The sequence below is a fragment of the Cottoperca gobio genome, chromosome 11 (assembly GCF_900634415.1).
Source record: "Cottoperca gobio chromosome 11, fCotGob3.1, whole genome shotgun sequence".
In the NCBI taxonomy this organism is placed as follows: Eukaryota; Metazoa; Chordata; class Actinopteri; order Perciformes; family Bovichtidae; genus Cottoperca; species Cottoperca gobio.
In genome coordinates, this window is record NC_041365.1 from 14,897,453 (window position 1) to 14,914,975 (window position 17,523).

Sequence of the window (17,523 nt, forward strand, 5' to 3'; positions counted from 1 at the left end):
AGGTTGTCCTTTTTGTTTAACTTTTGGATGGCTCATTTAATTAGACACTCATTAATTATTTAATTAAACACATTTATAGGATAATCAAGAAATATCACAAGTAAAGGACCAGCGAGATAGAGACGAGAGAGTGGAATCAGTGGCATAAGTTCAAGCATGAATAGAGTCAATTAGATGAACAAACTGCTTCAGACTAATTAGTTCCCTGTCCTTGCTGTGGAAGAAGCCTGTGGGCTAATTCAGGTCACAGGAAACTGATTTACATCAAAGACATGTCGCACTGCTGAGGAAACTCTGTCCAAACATGTCCTCCCCTCCACAGGGCCACACTGTCTGTGTGCTACTAACAAAGAGCTCCTGCACCTTTAGGGAGTCAAAGCAGTATCCATGACAACTTCAATCACATACCGGTACTTCCCCTACTGAAACACACCAAAACATAGGGATCTTCATCATGACGGGCTCCACCGTCCCATTTACATGTCCCTGTTACTGTCCGCAGTATGGGTAGCCATTCATGCCGTAACAGAATTGATGTCTACCTAGAAAGTCTGTCAGATCTACGACCTCACACCTTTTAAGGGATACTAAAAGCAGCCAGATGGTCACCAATGTTTGGTGTCTGGACAAGAAAAGCACAAAATGTATCATGTGATCGTTTGGAAACAAGAAAACGGTTCACATTGTAATTAAAAAGGGTTAAAAAAAAAAAAGTAGCAGCTATTGCAAATGCAGTAAATGGATCTGCAAAAAAACAACTAACTACAGTAGTTCCCTTCTTATTCAGAAAAAGGCTGTTTGTATTGAGTCTTGCATACCCTACTGGTCATTGATGTTGTATGACTGTTTTACAGGGAAGAGTGTTTGGTCGTGTCTGATAAATATATTAACACAGAGGCAACAGTAAGACACCACAACCTGCCTTTGTGTTTGATGTAAATACCAGGTTGATTCAAATGAGATTTGCTAACAATGGTAGGTGGACTAATAACAAATTGATGGTCAAAGGACTTATTTTCAATACACTCTAAAGCAATATTCATTATAATGGCACTGAGACATCACTAACACCCACAGGGCACAAAGGAATCTGACACAGCATCTCAACTTCACTCTCACTCTTAATTGTCCTTTTTTTTCTCCACTGTTGTAAATATAAAGATGTGTGATCTGCATGTGTAGAGTGTGACAATACTAATATGTTTCTTACTGCAAGGCTTATGCAAGATTTTATACTATCCAAAGCGCTGCGTTGATCCTTTAACTACGCGTTCACAGCAGGTAGAAAACAAACACGTAGTGCTGGAGACGCCTTCAGCTGGGAAGACTCTCCGTTCTATCTCATGTCATGTTTACATGTTTGGCTCACAGTGACGCTGTGTGAAATCCTTTCATCGACATTTGCTTCAGAAGTGTTGGAGTATCTGCAGTCGCCTCAGGGGTGCACTATTTGACACAGTAACACCGATGTTGTACTTAATACGGTTGCACTATTTAGACTCCAAGACAGACAACAGTGCAGGAACACGTTTTTATTTAATTTACTTATGTGGTGAAGAAAAACACCTGATTTAAAGAAATACTCCAACATTTTGAGAAAATACTTGTGTTTGTCGAGTTGGAATAACTTTCCTATTCTTCCCATTCTGCCAACATCACTTGGATCCAGATTGTCTCAGTTTTTTTCTTTAATGATGTTCGGGGTAAAAAGATTTAGAGCCCCATTTCACTGCAGTAGGTTAAATCCATTCAGGTACATGGAGCAACTAGGACATTTAAGAAATGCCTTTGTAGAGCACTATATCACCGATAGGATTCAGATTCATTCAGATGGGAGAAAAAAAATGGACATTTATCTTTCTCACTGGCATTCAAGACAACACACTCCAAGATGGCAACAGAGCATACATTCATTCATCAGTTTTCACCTTTAAACACACTGATACTGTATTTTAGAGGCAGGCGAGGCTGCTTTTATCGGATCTTTTGTGAATATATCGAGCTGTTCTGAGCGCAGATGAAATGTTTCATTCTTAACATGCATTGCAAAGTCTCTGCTGGAGGACACTTTAAGTATTTTTGCAGAGTGAAGGGCAAAGAGCATTTTCAGCATGTGCCTGATGGAATAATAATATAAAATTGAGGCAATCGCAGCTGAAGAAAGCTTTATGAAAGGATTTCACTCTCCGTCATTCAACCTTGTCTAACTTTTTCTGTTTCATTACACAACAAAAAGCCAGAACAGAAGTGCTGATCCGTGTGTGTTGAGGGATTTAATAAGATGTTCTTTCAATTCTGGTAGATTCGATCTTCTGTTAATCTACTATTCTCTGTAATTCCAAAGAATGTAATGAAAACCCATGAAATGATGTCAACTGCTGTTTCTCACAAAGAGATCAATTACTTTTAATTCACTCCAGTGCAAGGCAGTGGATCTTACTGTCTTATATTTGATTCATGAGACATAATTGGAGAAAATAACTGAAAACCACTGGTCTTCATCACTCTAAGCTCACCCTATAACACACACTTGGACAAACTGATCCCAGTTCAGCAGCACTCCTCCTCTGGGCTACATTGAGAATTATTCAGAAATGCATTGTACTCTGTCTGCTTGGAAATAGTTTTTTAGTCACACGTAAGTCCCCACCGTGATACTTCCAGCACCTGAGAATGTTTTTTTTATACAAGGAAAAAACAAAACGGAAATGATATTCCTAAAAATAACTTTCATATAACCAGTGTGTTTACTTTGGGACAAACGTACCTCATCCCAAACTCGTGCGTTTACTGAAAAATAAATGGATGATTGCACCTCTTTTGAATGAATGAACATGCTTGAATACATGTCATTGTCGACACTTTTTGTAGCATCACATTTAGCACCAAAAAGATTACTCTCGCTACTGATGTGCTCATTACTGCATACTCTATAATAGCCTATATCTGCTGTCCCAGTGTATACCTAAGAGTTAGTGTAACTGCAGCATGCTGACCTGTAGATTGCTTGGGGGACAGCAGCCGTGATGCTGATTGCTAATAATAATAGTAATCATATGAATTGCACTTTTCTGTATAGCTGGCCTCCTGAGTCCATCCTGAACTTGGCCTTGGTTTCCCATGATCCTCCTGGCTCTCAATATCACCTCTTACAGCTGGCATTCAGCTGAGCGGGATAGTTAAAGGAGAGAACAGTTTTAGTTTTTTTTTAACAGGTTGCTGCCAATCATTAAAGGTGTATTTATGTCTTGTCAGCCCAAAATAAAAAAAAGCTTGTTTTAGTAGAAGCTATTTTCTGCCTTTCATTATTTTACAATTAAAAAGAAATATGATGAATACATAAACAAATATGAAAACTTGGAAGCAACCAAGTCAAACTTGTGTTTATTTATTTCATGGTATCAGAGTTGAGCTTTTATTTTGAGCTTTTTCTGTTTTTCTGTACAAAATAATAATCTCTTAACATTTTGGCTCCCTAACTTAGCCATGTCATTCATTCTTTTACCACATTAGGCACCATAACAATATTTTTTACTCTCCTTTAACATCACTTCTGAGTTGGAGCTGATGTTTCAATTCATCATTCTAAGGGGCATTAAAGTGTGTATTCTCTCTGCAGAACATACTCTCCTTGTTGTAAAATAGTTTTGGTTTTGGGAAACCGCAGAGTCAGGATGGCTCTTGAGGCAAAACGATATCCTAGTAGTTGTTTTAGCACATGGCAGGAGAAGTATTGTCCCTGTTAATATTACTGCTGCTGCTTCTGCAAAAAAAACAATGCAACTAAATGTTTACATGATAACAATCACGCTTCCCTTTTCATTTGATCTAAAGGTCATCGCTCTGAGAGGCAAACTCTTCATGTCTTTGTGAAAGAAATGTGGGATAAAATCAAGAAACGTTTATTAAATCTGTATGAATTCTGAAGTATGAAGCCTTTAAAAAACTGACACAAACATTCATGCATTGTTTTTGTGGTTTATTTTCAGCCCATATTAAAGTGTGTTTTCCCTCAGGATAGTGCAAGTTTAGGTTATAAGTGAAAAAAGAAAAGTTGCAAGAAGACACTATGTTATACCCGTAGGTTTTTGATACTAGAAAGTCTGGTCCGGCCTCTGGTTCGTCTGCATGTTGTCACTTGTTGTTGCTTTCATTTTGAAAGAAATCACTTGAATGCTTCATATCTAAGAGTTCACATCTTATTTGACGCTTTTCCAAAGCTGGGTAATCATTGACTGTAACGATACTTCACTGCACTGCCATGAACAAGCGTTGCCACACACTCTTGTTTGCTTGAAGAATAAATCAATGATTATTTATATACCAGTATTATATAAGACCTTTTATAAAGCTTCTCTTTTTTCTGTAATGAATGAATAGTTCCAATTAAATGAATTTTCAACAGAGAGTGAATCCAATGGTTTATTTTGTGTGTGTCTCTGCTTTAGATGCTCTTTCCATTTCATTCATACAAACTCAAGTGTTTACCATTTGAATTTCAGTGATGCATTAGTAAGCATGCCAGGAAGGCCTTGTTTAAATAAATAGTCTAGAGAAGAACTTTGAATATAACCCTCACCCAGAGGTAGAAGCACCTGGAAGTTGTGATAAGTAGAGAATATATTTGTACATGATAAAGTCCCCTTGCTTGTGGGCAGAGCAGAAGCTATAGGGCTGCAGCTTACTCGCATAACATATAACATCTTAGTGCTTTTACTTCCGTGTATAAGACGGTTGGTGGTAGTGAGGAGGTAAAAAATATAAAGAACAAAGAAAGAAATTAGAAGTAATTATTAAGTAAAGCGTATAAAATAAAATACATACAATAGCATATAAAGATTTGTTGAATTCTGTTTTTAATGTTAGCATGAACCTGCATGCTGCTGCTCTGCTCCCATTGTTTGTTTTTTCAAGTATTTTTAAGGGATCCAAATATGAAAATCTCCTCCTTTCAAACATTTTTTTGCTTCACCTGGATATTTGAGCTTCACTGTGCAGAATAATGAGTGACAGAATGCTGTTTCTATGTGCTCACCTTAAATAAGAGTCTAAGCATGACCGTGTGCCATCACAACTAGTTTGGAGGTGACTCACGGTCCAGTGTGCAACTCACCTTCAGTTCTACACTGAGAATGGACATGTCGGTGTAGTAGGAGACATCCTGTATCCTTTAGGAGTTACATTTTAAATTATTTAAGTTTAAATTATTTTTGATGATTATTATTCCAAATCAAAGATTTTTTATGTCTTAAAACACATTTAAACTTTGATAACTTTTGATAATTATTTATACCTTATAAATATATATGTATATACAGTATATATAGTTCCTGCTATAAACTTTATTCTGCTAATGAAAGGATTCCGAGACTGAGAAACTCTCTGTACCTAGTGGTGGAGGAAGTATTTAAAAGTACTAATACCACATTGTGAAAATACTCCACTACAAGTAAAAGTGCAGCATTTAAAACCTTACTGAAGTATTATCAGCAAATTCAACTTAAAGTATCAAAAGTAAAAGTATTCATTAGCACAGTTAAAACTGTAACTACTTTAAATACTGTTGGGTAGTTTAATCTACAGCATTGCATCATATACTATACGATCATCATATGTTTGTAGCTTTGTCTCTAAAAGAGTCAACTTTAATACATTTTCTATCTGATCTAAATAGTTTATTTAGTTTAAGAAGTAGGATTTTTCTCAACACTTTTGACTCCAATACATTTATTTGACAGTTGCTCATTACTTTACAGATTCACTACCAGCTGCAATAGTGATGCTTAAACATTATTGCAGCAAAAGTTATAATCCAGTGATATAAATATGATCCTGAAATAAGCCATTCTGCATAATGGTTACTTTTACGTCTGTTTAAGTATATTTGGAAAATAGTACTGAACAGAATCAGAATCAGAATCAAATAAGAGTGTTCAGACACAAGGAATCTGACTCCGTTATTTTGTTGTTAGAAAAAAGAAAGAAAGTAATAATATAGAATTTAAAACAGTAGCCAGTAAGTCAGTAAACAGTAAGACAATAGTGCAATGGTGCAGAGTGCAAAGAGTGCTGAAATAATTAAGGGTTGATTATTGTAACAGGTTTATACTAGCTTTTTAAATACAGTACATGATGTAGGTGGATAAGACAGTTTATACAGCAATGCTTTTATTTGTATTGATAGTGATGATATGAAAAGTGAATAATTAAACTATGAAATATATGATTGGATGTTTGGTTTTACAGGGTTATCAGAATCACAATCAGAAATACTTTATTTAACCCAGGGAGAAATTAGATTTAGTCACAGTTGCTCCATTTTAGAATACAATAAAATATTTATATGAACATAGAGAAGTCAAAGTAAAAATGTGCACTGCAATATATATCAACAATAAATATGTATAGTGTAATAATATTAATAATGCTATTAATGCTGAAAACAGGATTATTGCTTGAAATGTGCAGTGTAATACAGTAATAATGGCAAGTGATTGCACAGATGAATAAGTGCACAGGTAATGTAATATAGGTTATTGACACTATGACTGCTGTTAACTGTTTACAGGAGTGTATAATATAATATATAAAGGGAATTACTACAGTAAGATGTTCAATGCAGGACTTTTACTTGTAGTATTTGTACACTAACTAACTATATACTTGAGTAAATGTGCTTAGTCCACCATTGAGCTGTGTACAGGAACTCTCTGACACTTTCCCTCCCACAGGCTGCTCCCGCTGAAGGCGCCCTGGCCCTCAGCCAATCGGGGCGGAGCAGGACATGACGCGAGTTCTCGCGCAAGGAAGCCCCGGGACTGGCGCGCCAAATTTCAAAGGACTTCCTCCTGGGAGGACAGAAGGCGAAAAGCCGCACCGAAGTCTGGCGAACAACGGCGATAAAATCCTGCAGAAACAATACTTTTATTCAAAGTTCATGAGCTGAATCCGCTGGTTGAGCAGTCGACGGGGTTTCATCGGCGGCGGGTTGAGGAATAATTCACATAAAGTCGGAATGTCATTGTTGTAAGTGGCAGCTTTGACTTTCAGTCTGTCCTACAAGGAACTAACGTCAGCTAGCTTAATCCCGTTTCTGATTGACAAGCTAAAAACCAGCACTACGATATCTCCCTGCTCTTTCTTGTAAACTGAATTCAACGTTAATCAATGTATGTTTAAGCGTGTGTGCAGATTACACGAGGATAGATGCAGTTATTGTTGCTAAAACAAGGTTTAACTTGGCAAGCCGTTGATTTCTGTCGGTTATTGTTTCTCGCTTTGTGCGCTGATCCCATGATTTGTCTACATGCAGCTGATGCACGGCATGCGGTGCAGTTAGCTGAAGTTCATGAAGTGAAGCTGACAGTTTACACGATTCTGTTGTAAATGTAGTATCTGTATGTTTCTGCTTCAGTGTGACATTAGTTTAATTTAACGCCAGCCTGTAACGACACGTGTTTGTGTGCCCTTTTATGACGTCTGAAGTGTCAAGTGAATTATATCTATAAAGCTGTTTTTCAGACACAGAATAGAACAATTAGGTAAAAGCCATTTCTTTTATTTCAAGGATTTTTTTCTTTTTGTTTTCTTTCAGATCAGACAGTCCTCAGCCGTTACCCCCTGCCAGGTTTCCCACCTGTGAGACAGCTGATGTCAGGAGCCTGGGATTTTAATCACACACACACACACACACACACACACACAGGCTCAGATGACAGCTGTTCCAACCTGAAAATATTAAACGTCAGAACTCAAGCCTAAAGTCACGGCTGTCAAGTTTCCTTGGCAGGTTTGCTTTTCACGATTTTAATGTTTACTGCACCTTTCAATTTAGCAGCACGGTAACACGCAGGCTGTCCACATTACTGAAGGTCCATCCTCTTACAGCCTCCACTCCACGGGGGATTTAATCTGTTTGAGGTTGAGCTCATGACAGAGTGCAGAAGCTCATTTCCACACTTCACCAGTTTATACAGGGCTCCATATCCTCATTATTTATTCATGTATTCACAGCAGGGCACAACAAGTCATCAGATTTCCATACTAATGCAAACACCTGTTGCTCAAAGCAGCTGCCCCTGGCTGTAACCAGGCCTGTGCATAGAATATTTGATCTTGCAGTATATATTTATTGTTAGCCGTCAGCACTCATTGGTCAAATGCCTTCAAGTTAACCATTAGTAAAGAGTTGTATTCTACAATGGATCGCAGCCTCCTGTAACTCAGGCCCTGTCACAGATAGGGTGGGGGCAGGTGGGGGCTCAGCGGTGGCAGACAATCAAACCCTTCAGTCATGCTGTCCGGGGTGCAGCCCTGCTTCCAGTTGCTTCGGATCGGTTCGTCGGCCGGCGACTCGGTGCGGGACCTGTACACATTCAGGCCGGCGCTGAGCCACTCTGTGTTCCGGCTGGGCCGGGCGGCGGAGCTGTGTGACGTCACACTGGACTCGACGTCGGTGTCACGAATCCACGCCGAGCTGCACGCTGAGAGGGAGGCGGGCGAAGGTGATACGGCGCCGCAGGAGGAGGGCTGGGGGGTCCACATCAAGGACAGGAGCAGTCATGGTGAGAGGAGGACACACACACACACACACACACACACACACACACACACACACACTCCTACAGTCATTGTGGAAGAGAGAAAGAGGCAAAGTGACACAAGAAACATACAAGAAATATCAATACTTCTGCGGGGAAACAAAAACGCAGATTTAAAGCAAAACTGCACCCACACATTTGGATTAAAAAATGCAGTTTTCTAAGAAGGGACAATGTCCATTAATTAAATTAATACAAGCACTTGAGTCCATCATGTAAATGTTCCAGATTCAGCCTCACAGGCTCATTTGTATCTGTCGCTGTCATCGGGACATCTTCTGCTGAATCACTAACACGTGCAGCCTGACAGCAGCTGAGCCCCACAAACCAACACATACACAGCTAGTAACTGCCCAAACACAGCTGTAGACTTACAGACCAGGCAAAGCCTCAGATGCACACAAACGCACATTGGGAGCTAAAGTCATCTCTGAAACCTCAAATGTAAAACCTTTGCGATGATCTCTCCCACCAGGACTTTTATTTTATCCATCTTATTTTACATTCTGTGGGAATTGGAAGATGAACCACGACATTATGAAATTATAATGTGTTTAAACCTACAGATGGGTAAAAAATAAACGGGGAAAAACCTACATGTGTAATGGGAGGTGTTGGGCCACAACGTCCTCAGCATAGATTCCCCAAGTCTGTGAACAATGAACTGCATTCTGTCAAAACATATTCCATCATTTGGTGTGTAAATGAGGACTGTTAGGGAGAACTGTCGAGCACATCTGTCCAAAATGTCCCATAGGTGCTCTGTTGGGTTGAAGTCAGGTGATCGTTTTCATAGCTATCCAACCATTCAGTGAGATCTTCTGTCCTGTATGATCCATCTGCATTGGTTCACAGGGGTATCGATTATTACCAGGATGTCTGTGATCAAAATGATTACATTTGTTATTCAAATGTAAAAATGTATAAATATATTATAAATATCAGTCTAGGCCAGGGGTCGGCAACCTTTGCTATCTAAAGAGCCATTTGGCCCCTCTTCCACCAAATAAGATTTGTCTGGAGCCGCAAAACATATTTGATAACACAGCTTATAGATTTAATATATAGTTATACTATATGTTTTGCATTTCTGAAATTACAGAATGACAATAAAAGAAACTGTTGCCATGTTTACCTGTTTTAACAAAAGGAAAACACCAAACTCTTGTGAAGAGAAGGAAACAATACAGTGGCATGTTGAGGCCTACTTTGAAATAAAGAAAACACAGAACTATGCAGCCTATTTGAGTCCTCAACATATTTGTTGAATAAAATAAAAATGCACTAAATAATACAATATAAAAATGAAATGAATAAAAACAGTATCCCACTTTGAAATAAAACAAAACGTATAGCTGCAGCCTAATATCTTAAAAAGAGTAAACATAAGAAAATAGGCCAGTTTGTACTTAATTATGTCCGGTTCAGTGTGTTTTCATCCACATGGAGGTGGTGATCATTTCTTTGGCTTTTAAACAATTCACAACAGCCTCACAAATGTCCCACAAAATGTCTTTCAACTTTCTGCAACTCAAGATAAGCCACCTGCAGGGAAAGGCACCGCGCATTTTTTAGTTGATGAACTATTTCAAAAATATTTTATTCAGTGTCACAATATCACCTGGAACTCCAAGATAAGAGGTGTTCCCTTTGAAAGATTGTCCACTGTGCAACATCAAATACATGTTTTATTTGTCAAAGCTACAGAGGGGTTAAAGAGCCGCATGTGGCTCCTGACGAGCATTTTCGCATAGACTGTTGGTCCTACAAAACAAACAATTTGAACATAAAAGGTCTTGTAAACTAACTACTGTAATAAATGAATGAAGAAAGTAATCAGCAGATCACTCAAAAAGAAAGAACTCATGAGTTGCAGCCTCACTTGAAGGATGACACGATGGAGTAAAATGTGGAAGAAAGACACAGGTTTTGTGATATCGTTTATTATTTTAGACAAGACATCGTTACGCATAATGTATTGTAAGTTTGAAGTGTAGGTATTAAAGAAGATCAGCAACGTCTGTTTGTTCAGTCTCGAGTGGTCGTCCACAACCGAGAGCACAAAGTAGATCAGGAGTAATAAATGTTAAAGCGAAGTGAAGACTTAGTAGCACTAACAGTGGACCAGAGGAGAACAGCCTTGCACAGTATGTATGTACAGATTGCTGACTGTCGTTAGTGAAACCTGCACAACGTGAGGAAGGAGGAGATTGAAGTGAAAGTTGGGTCTGTGCTTCGGGCCGATTGACTGTGTCTGACCGGCTCTTACCGCCTAATTTTCCCAAGTAATTTCACAGTCTGCTTCACATCTTTTTTCATTTCTGCTATTAAAGTTACATTTTAGTATTCACTGTGCATTTCTCATTTCGTGCTGTGCTGTCGTGGTTATTTGTAGCCTTCCAGCTCCTCAATTCTACTCCATCCCACAGACTGTTTTACATTTCCCCTCAACTCTGCCGGCTGTAAACGCAGCGAGTCAACCGATGACTTTATTTTGAGGCTCGGCTCGCTGTCTTGTTTGTCAGACGGCCATACATTAAAGGTTCTGTGATTATCTGGCCCCAGGTAACTCCACACTCAACTCTAGAACTATTGCTTGTTTGTTGGGCTGATCACGTGACCTCCCATCACTTACATGTCAGTGTTGCCGAGCAAAACTCGGTGCCAGCTGATTTCATTAAAGAACCAAATCTCCTACTCTTGCTTTGCCAGGCACCTGGGTCAACGAGGTCCGCCTCCAGCGTGGCGTCCAGTGGGAGCTCTCAGACGGCGACACGCTGACCTTCGGTGGCCAGTCGGCTCCAGGGAACCCCGAGTTCTACTTCCTCTTCCAGAAGGTCAAAGTTCGCCCGCTAGACTTTGATGCCATCACAATTCCAAAGGTACATTCTTGTTGTTGTTCTTAAGGTCAGATTCAGCAGTCGGCTCTTTACTGCCCGATTCTGTGCAGTTTCAGTTCAGTACACATTTATAATGATGCTTCATATACTGCAACAAACGCAGATTAAATCATGGGTTCAACTTTTTCACTAACTAAATGAACATTCAATATGTCGGGGACAAAATTGTTCAGGAATAAAAAGTCATCTTTCTGTTCCATTTTAAAGATAGAAAAAAGGCGCTCTTATATTTTCTACTTTAATTAAAAACTTGCTTTACATGCTTCATACATGAAAATCAGCCACACAAACAATAGAAGCACCTGATGGATATTTAAATATTATATACTTATACGTTGTCTCCTAGGCGGGCACCTTCTCCTCCGACCTACAGAACCGGATCAGAACTAACCAGGACCGCAAGGTGGCGGCCAACCTGGACCTGTCCAAGCTGTCCATCAACCGGTCCACCGTCATCCTCAACTCCATCGGCAGTCTGAGTAAGATGAAGGGCAGCGCCTGGACCTTTAAGAGGAGCCACAGCAACGAGGGAACCGCCTCGGACCCTGGCTCCTCCTACTCGCCTCCTCTGGCCGAGGGCTTAACCTCTCTGCTCCCGCCCTCCACCCCTCCATCCTTCTCCTCGGCAGCGTCGGTGCCTTCGTCAAAGTCCCTCCAGCCGACCTCCAGGAGCCGGAGGAAGTCGGCTCACACGGTGCTCCTCGAGGACGACAGCTCAGACGAGCCCAGAAGTCGAGGAGGTAAGGCTCACCGTAACGCTTGAATAAATACGCACTGAGCGTTCTGCAAACATTGGAGGCTGCACATTTGAGAACAAAATGTGTTTTTGGCAGCTTTGAAACAGTTTTTATTCAAACTGAACTCAGTAAGTTTCTGAAGGTGTATAGAGGATGTTAGTTTTGCAATCATGCAAACATTTTCTTAATTAGTTTTCACTGAAGCAAAGTCTACCGGGGTTATAAGAGCAGAAGAAGAGCAAACGTGCAAATAAGTTGACGAGCATCAAAGTTAGTCAAAGCTGTTCAGACCCATACAGGCTGGAAACATTAATGTAACTGGGGAAAGGTTTGCTGCTGCTGCTGCTCCTACTACAATCGTCTCATCTTGATGTTGTCCAGCTCTGGCAGGAGTTGTGGAGGACGGACAGAGATCGAGGGGGAAGAAGAGGCGGCGGCTCTACAAGTCTGAGTCGGAGAGTTTCAGCTCCCCTCCTCCGCTGCAGCCCAAGAGCCACGACGACATCCGACGGCCGCTGGAGGCCAAGCCCTTCCCCGTCGGCATCAGGACCATCGGCAGTTTCCACGGCGCCATGACCAACAGCAGACTCAACCACCACCTCCTCCAGGCATCATTCACCCACCCCGCTGTTCACAAAGAAGAAGTGCAGACGATGCACCGGGTCCAGACGGTGATGCACAGCAACATCGCAGCGTTCCGCCAGCAGAAACCTGCCCACTGTTCTCCGGCGGCGCAGAGAAGCAGGCGGAGGGCTCTCAGCTCTCCGGTTTTCTCCCCTCTGGTGGTCGGAGGGGAGAAGTACAGCCTGGCCTCGCCCTCAGTGAGGATCCGCACAGAGCAGAGAGGCAGGGTGCAGTTCAACAGATTTCACCATCCAGCAAGGTAAGAGGTCCCTGGAGGTTCATGTTGAGTTATGTCAAATCTATCTATTAATAATCATGTGAACGAATGACTGATATAGCAGAATGTCACAGTGAGCCTTTGATTTTTACTTTTTGTGTTTACATTTTATAATCCAACTAAAAGAGTTGTATAAAAAAGATTAAAGGCTCTTTGTTAATCTGTGTGTTGAAATGTAAACCTGCTAAAGCATCCCTAAGCATTGGCCCGACCTCACCGCCCGACCTCCTTCTCTTCTTCTCTCACAGTAAGCGACGAGGCCGCCCCAGAAAATACCCGCTCCCTCCCCGGCCTTCCCTGCCCTCTCCATCCTCCTCGTCCTCCTCTTCCACCTCCTCTGCCTCCTCCTCCTCGGGCTCCTCCTCTTCCTCCTCCGATGAGGACGATGATGACGAGGAGGAAGACGAGGAGGCGACGAGCGGGGCGGTGGAGCCGTGCGCGGCGCCGCAGTGTCGGCTGCCCCAGCAGGACACGGTGCAGTGGATCCAGTGCGACGTGTGCGACGCCTGGTACCACATAGACTGTCTGCACGTCGACCGCAAGAAGCTCCTGAAGGACCCCAACGCCGACTTCCACTGCGGATGTCGCTGATAGAAGAGAAGTTTGTGGTGATAAAATAAAAAGCTCCAGTTTAGACTTTCAAGTTACCACATTTCCCCCCCCCCCTTTTTTAAATGTTTACTTCCTTCAGCCACACGTGACTTTTCATCGAAGATGTTTCTTCTTCTAATGGCAGCAGCTGGCGACGGCGGGGAAATAATTTCCTTCGATATTTTTTTTTTTTTTTTTTACATCCTGATGTTCCCAAGTTTGAGGATTTGTGGCCTCACAGTCACACGGCTGCTTCATAAACCTCATGTCTGCTCAGTTTCAGGGCTCAGGCTTTGGAGAATAAACTGTCTCCGGTTGGATTTCATTATGGCGTTGACTGCCTGGAGAGGTGCGGTCAGGGTGGGAGAACATGATGAAATGTTTCCGAGTACTCTCACTGTGGCTGTCGTTGAACCGGGGGCTACGAAGAGTAATGAAATGTTTCAGATCAGGCTGCCACAGTAGGAGTCTATACACATTCAACTTTCTTGGATGCCTGCCACCTTCACTATTTTAGCGACTAGGCCAATTGTTCAGGGCAGAATAGGACCTTCAGTGAACATTTCCGTACTTTGGATGGCCAAAGAAACTTCAACACCCTTCCTCCCTGTAAAAGGTATCCCCGCTGGGCTGTTTTCCCCACCTCAGTGATAATAAAACTCAATGAAATGTTTTGAGTGCAGCTTTCCCGGGTGGCAGCAGCTGTCTGGGAGTCGGCGTGGGATGTTTTGAGACAATTCAACGCCGGGAAATGTGTCGGCAGACTTCCATGGTGTCTGCTGATGAGAGGTGCTTGAGGGATGATAATCAAGTGTTTCAAGGCAGAAGCAGCCGCTGGAGTTTGTGTGCAGTGGGACTGTTGTTATAGGACGTCTGAGTGCAGGCTGGCAGTGTGGCTGCTGCTTCGGGAGGACTCATTACCAGTGAAATGTCACAAAATATCGTCCGTCAATGTAACGGGGATAAACAGATTCAGGAAATCATCGGCTCTGACTGGTTGTGTCTCGATGTCGCAGATGAATTGAAAAAGAGTGTACTCGCACTGCTGCACCCCTGGGCCAAAGTGGACACTTTCCTCCTGACTGATCAGTAGATGTACACGTATCTTTGCTCAGGTGCTGCTTGAGTTGGAATAAAATCAACAGTGTAGAATACCAATTCTCACCCGGTAAAAACGGTATTTTTCAGCAGTTTCCGACTCGTACTCCGTGTATAATAGTTCTGACTCAGAGCTATGCAGATAACGGTGGTGTTGAAAAATATAGTTTGTCTGGGCTGGTGTCTTTGATCATACCACTATGGTTTCTTCAAGTGGGAGAACATGTAGAAAATGTAATTCTTAAGCAATATAATAATAAGAAAAAAATCTTTTAAAAGATGTATTTTTTAACTTGTAATGGTAGAAATGAGACGCACAGCGAGCAGAACGTTGAGAAGAAAACGTCTGATAACCTTTAATTCAGTAGATCATTTTAAAATCCAACAAAGGTTTTTTTTTAATGGACTTATGTGTATGATAAATGTAGTGATGCTTGTCAAAAACCTCCAGGCTCACTTGAAATAATTGAATTGACATTAGTTAACACAGCATATTAATATGAATATAACCCACATTGATTTTTTTATAATGTGAGGTTACATCCCCCACTGCAGTAATACAATCTCACTTCTATAGGACTTACCAAACACCATCACAGATCTGAAGGGCCTGTTTGTTCCTGTTGATCAGCGCTTACTCAAATGTAAAATGTCAACTCTGTTGATCTTCAGTCCGTTCTATTTTGGTTTTGTGTTTCATCAAGTGTTGCATATTCTTTTTGTCTCTCGGATTTTCAGCTGTAAAGATATTTAAATGTTTGTTTTTTGTCTTCCTTCACTTCACTCAACCGTCTTCCCCACATTGTCGTCGGTGTCACGTTGCCGTGTTCCTCATTGTGCACCTGCTTTCATGCGGCGCGGCAAACTGTTGTAAAGGTCTTTTTAAAAGAAGGATGTTTTCCCAAACTACACTTAGAAATGTGCTGAAACCGTGAAATGCCGCTGAGAGAGGGATACTTTTTAATTGGAGAGAAGGGAGAAGTGACAGTGTGACAAACTAAGAACCAAGAGAGAGTAGGAAACCTGTGTGATATGAATGAAGAAAAGGCAATATTCAGTGTAAATCACTCGCATCGCTGTCATTCAAAATGCAACTACAAAGGAGCTCAGTCAACGTGTCTCTGCCGTTTCTATTTAAACACTGTCAACATTTCGAGGCACTGCAGATGGACGGCTTTCCATTAAAACCAACCTAAGCCAATCCACAGAAAATAATCACCAGCTGCAGGTTACAGCTTCTTAAAAAGGGAGAATTTGCTGCTCTTGTTTTATATCATTGTAAATGAAATGTGTTTGGCTTTTGTCAATTAAAAAGCAGCGATTTGAAGATGGCACCACTGGCTGCGAATGGGCATTTCTCACGACCTTCTGACATGTAACAGACGAGTCATGAGTTACCCACATTTGTCTGATATTTGATAAATCGTAACGATCACTTGCAGATCTGCAGTTCCTTTCATTTGCATTGCCTCAAAGACGATCAACTTTCTTGTATCATCTTTCAAGGCTTTGACGGAGAAAATCCAGTTAGTGGTGAACACCTTTGATCATCACACTGTTGTGGTTGTTTCAGTATTTCATGTGTGCCGTCTGCTAAACGTACAGCTCTCGAGCGGTGACATTTCTACAGTTAATTATTCTGTTTACTGTTTAAATCTCTAAATACAGGACTTTAAGGTGAAAGCAGAGTTCAGAAATGTAGTTCAATCAAAAGGGATTGTTTTGTTCTGAGCCCGTTTCATCTGTCAGTTTCTCAGCATAATACTTACATTTCACAAGACCCTTCTCTTCTTCAGGCTGCCTTCACTTTAACCATCACATTGAAATGCAGAAACACTTTGTTGGTTTTACGGGGTTGTACAGAATTAAACTAATTGTCTTTATTCTCTGAGATGCCGTCAGCATCAAAGTTATCAGGGAGGAAATAAAGAATATTCAGAAAATGGAACTTTGCGTTGTCCGTTTGTTTTATCTTCACATCGCTGCTTTCCCTCCCCCCCCCCGGTTTGTATCCAAAGAGGCTGTGATCCACAAACACTTTTCATTCATCATAGATTCTTCTTGCGCATCAAGTCGTGATTGATTAGAAATTTACATTTTGTTTTCCTCTGGGCTTTTGTGTCGTGATGAATAAAACTAAACTTGTGATCCCACACAGAGATGTGATCTATATCTGCTCATTAACTGTTTTGTGGTTTTCTTTGAAATGATCAGAGCAGAACGAGAGTCAACAAGCGACGAGAACGACCTCCTCTAATTGTAGCAAATGATTTATTTTTATGAACTTTGTCTTATCTGGGATAAGTCTCATTTCTTCACAGTTACTGAGGTTTGCACATAAAGTGATCGATATGTATGTAATCAACCTGAGCTCAGTTTCACCAAACAGTTGACAGATTTAACTTTAACCGTTTCATTACTGTTAATCTAAATTCTACTTGTATATAATGTTGAAGGCAGTTATTCACATGAAATATGACCTATTATCACCGGGTTATCCTAAAGGTACAATACATCCTTATTTGAAGCTAATAAGAGTCACTGAGGCCGCTAAAGGGAAGAAGTTAATGTTGAAGACATGTTAAGGGGGTCTTGAGTGTATTTTGGATTGAGCTGGTGTAAGTAAAATAAAGAGGTTCATTACAAAACTAGGAAAAATAAAGATATGCTGTTGTAAAGGTGCAGTTTCTCATTTG

General features: G+C 41.0%; 1 protein-coding gene across 1 annotated transcript; it reads left to right on the top strand.

Annotated features, from left to right (window-relative positions):
* Window positions 1-6,825: 6,825 nt before the first annotated feature.
* tcf19l (transcription factor 19 (SC1), like) lies at window positions 6,826-16,716 on the top strand. The gene is made up of 6 exons (XM_029443894.1): window positions 6,826-7,026; window positions 7,595-8,564; window positions 11,313-11,482; window positions 11,847-12,240; window positions 12,619-13,120; window positions 13,387-16,716. The coding sequence occupies exons 2-6, from the start codon at window positions 8,294-8,296 to the stop codon at window positions 13,727-13,729; spliced, it is 1,680 nt and encodes a 559-aa protein (XP_029299754.1). The 5' UTR covers window positions 6,826-7,026; window positions 7,595-8,293; the 3' UTR covers window positions 13,730-16,716.
* Window positions 16,717-17,523: the final 807 nt, after the last annotated feature.

Excerpts from the sequence above, each read along its gene's own strand:
- tcf19l (XM_029443894.1), top strand. The coding sequence starts at position 8,294 with ATGCTGTCCGGGGTGCAGCCCTGCTTCCAGTTGCTTCGGATCGGTTCG. Across the intron at positions 12,241-12,618 it reads CGAGCCCAGAAGTCGAGGAG|CTCTGGCAGGAGTTGTGGAG; the intron begins GTAAGGCTCACC and ends GATGTTGTCCAG. Across the intron at positions 13,121-13,386 it reads AGATTTCACCATCCAGCAAG|TAAGCGACGAGGCCGCCCCA; the intron begins GTAAGAGGTCCC and ends CTTCTCTCACAG.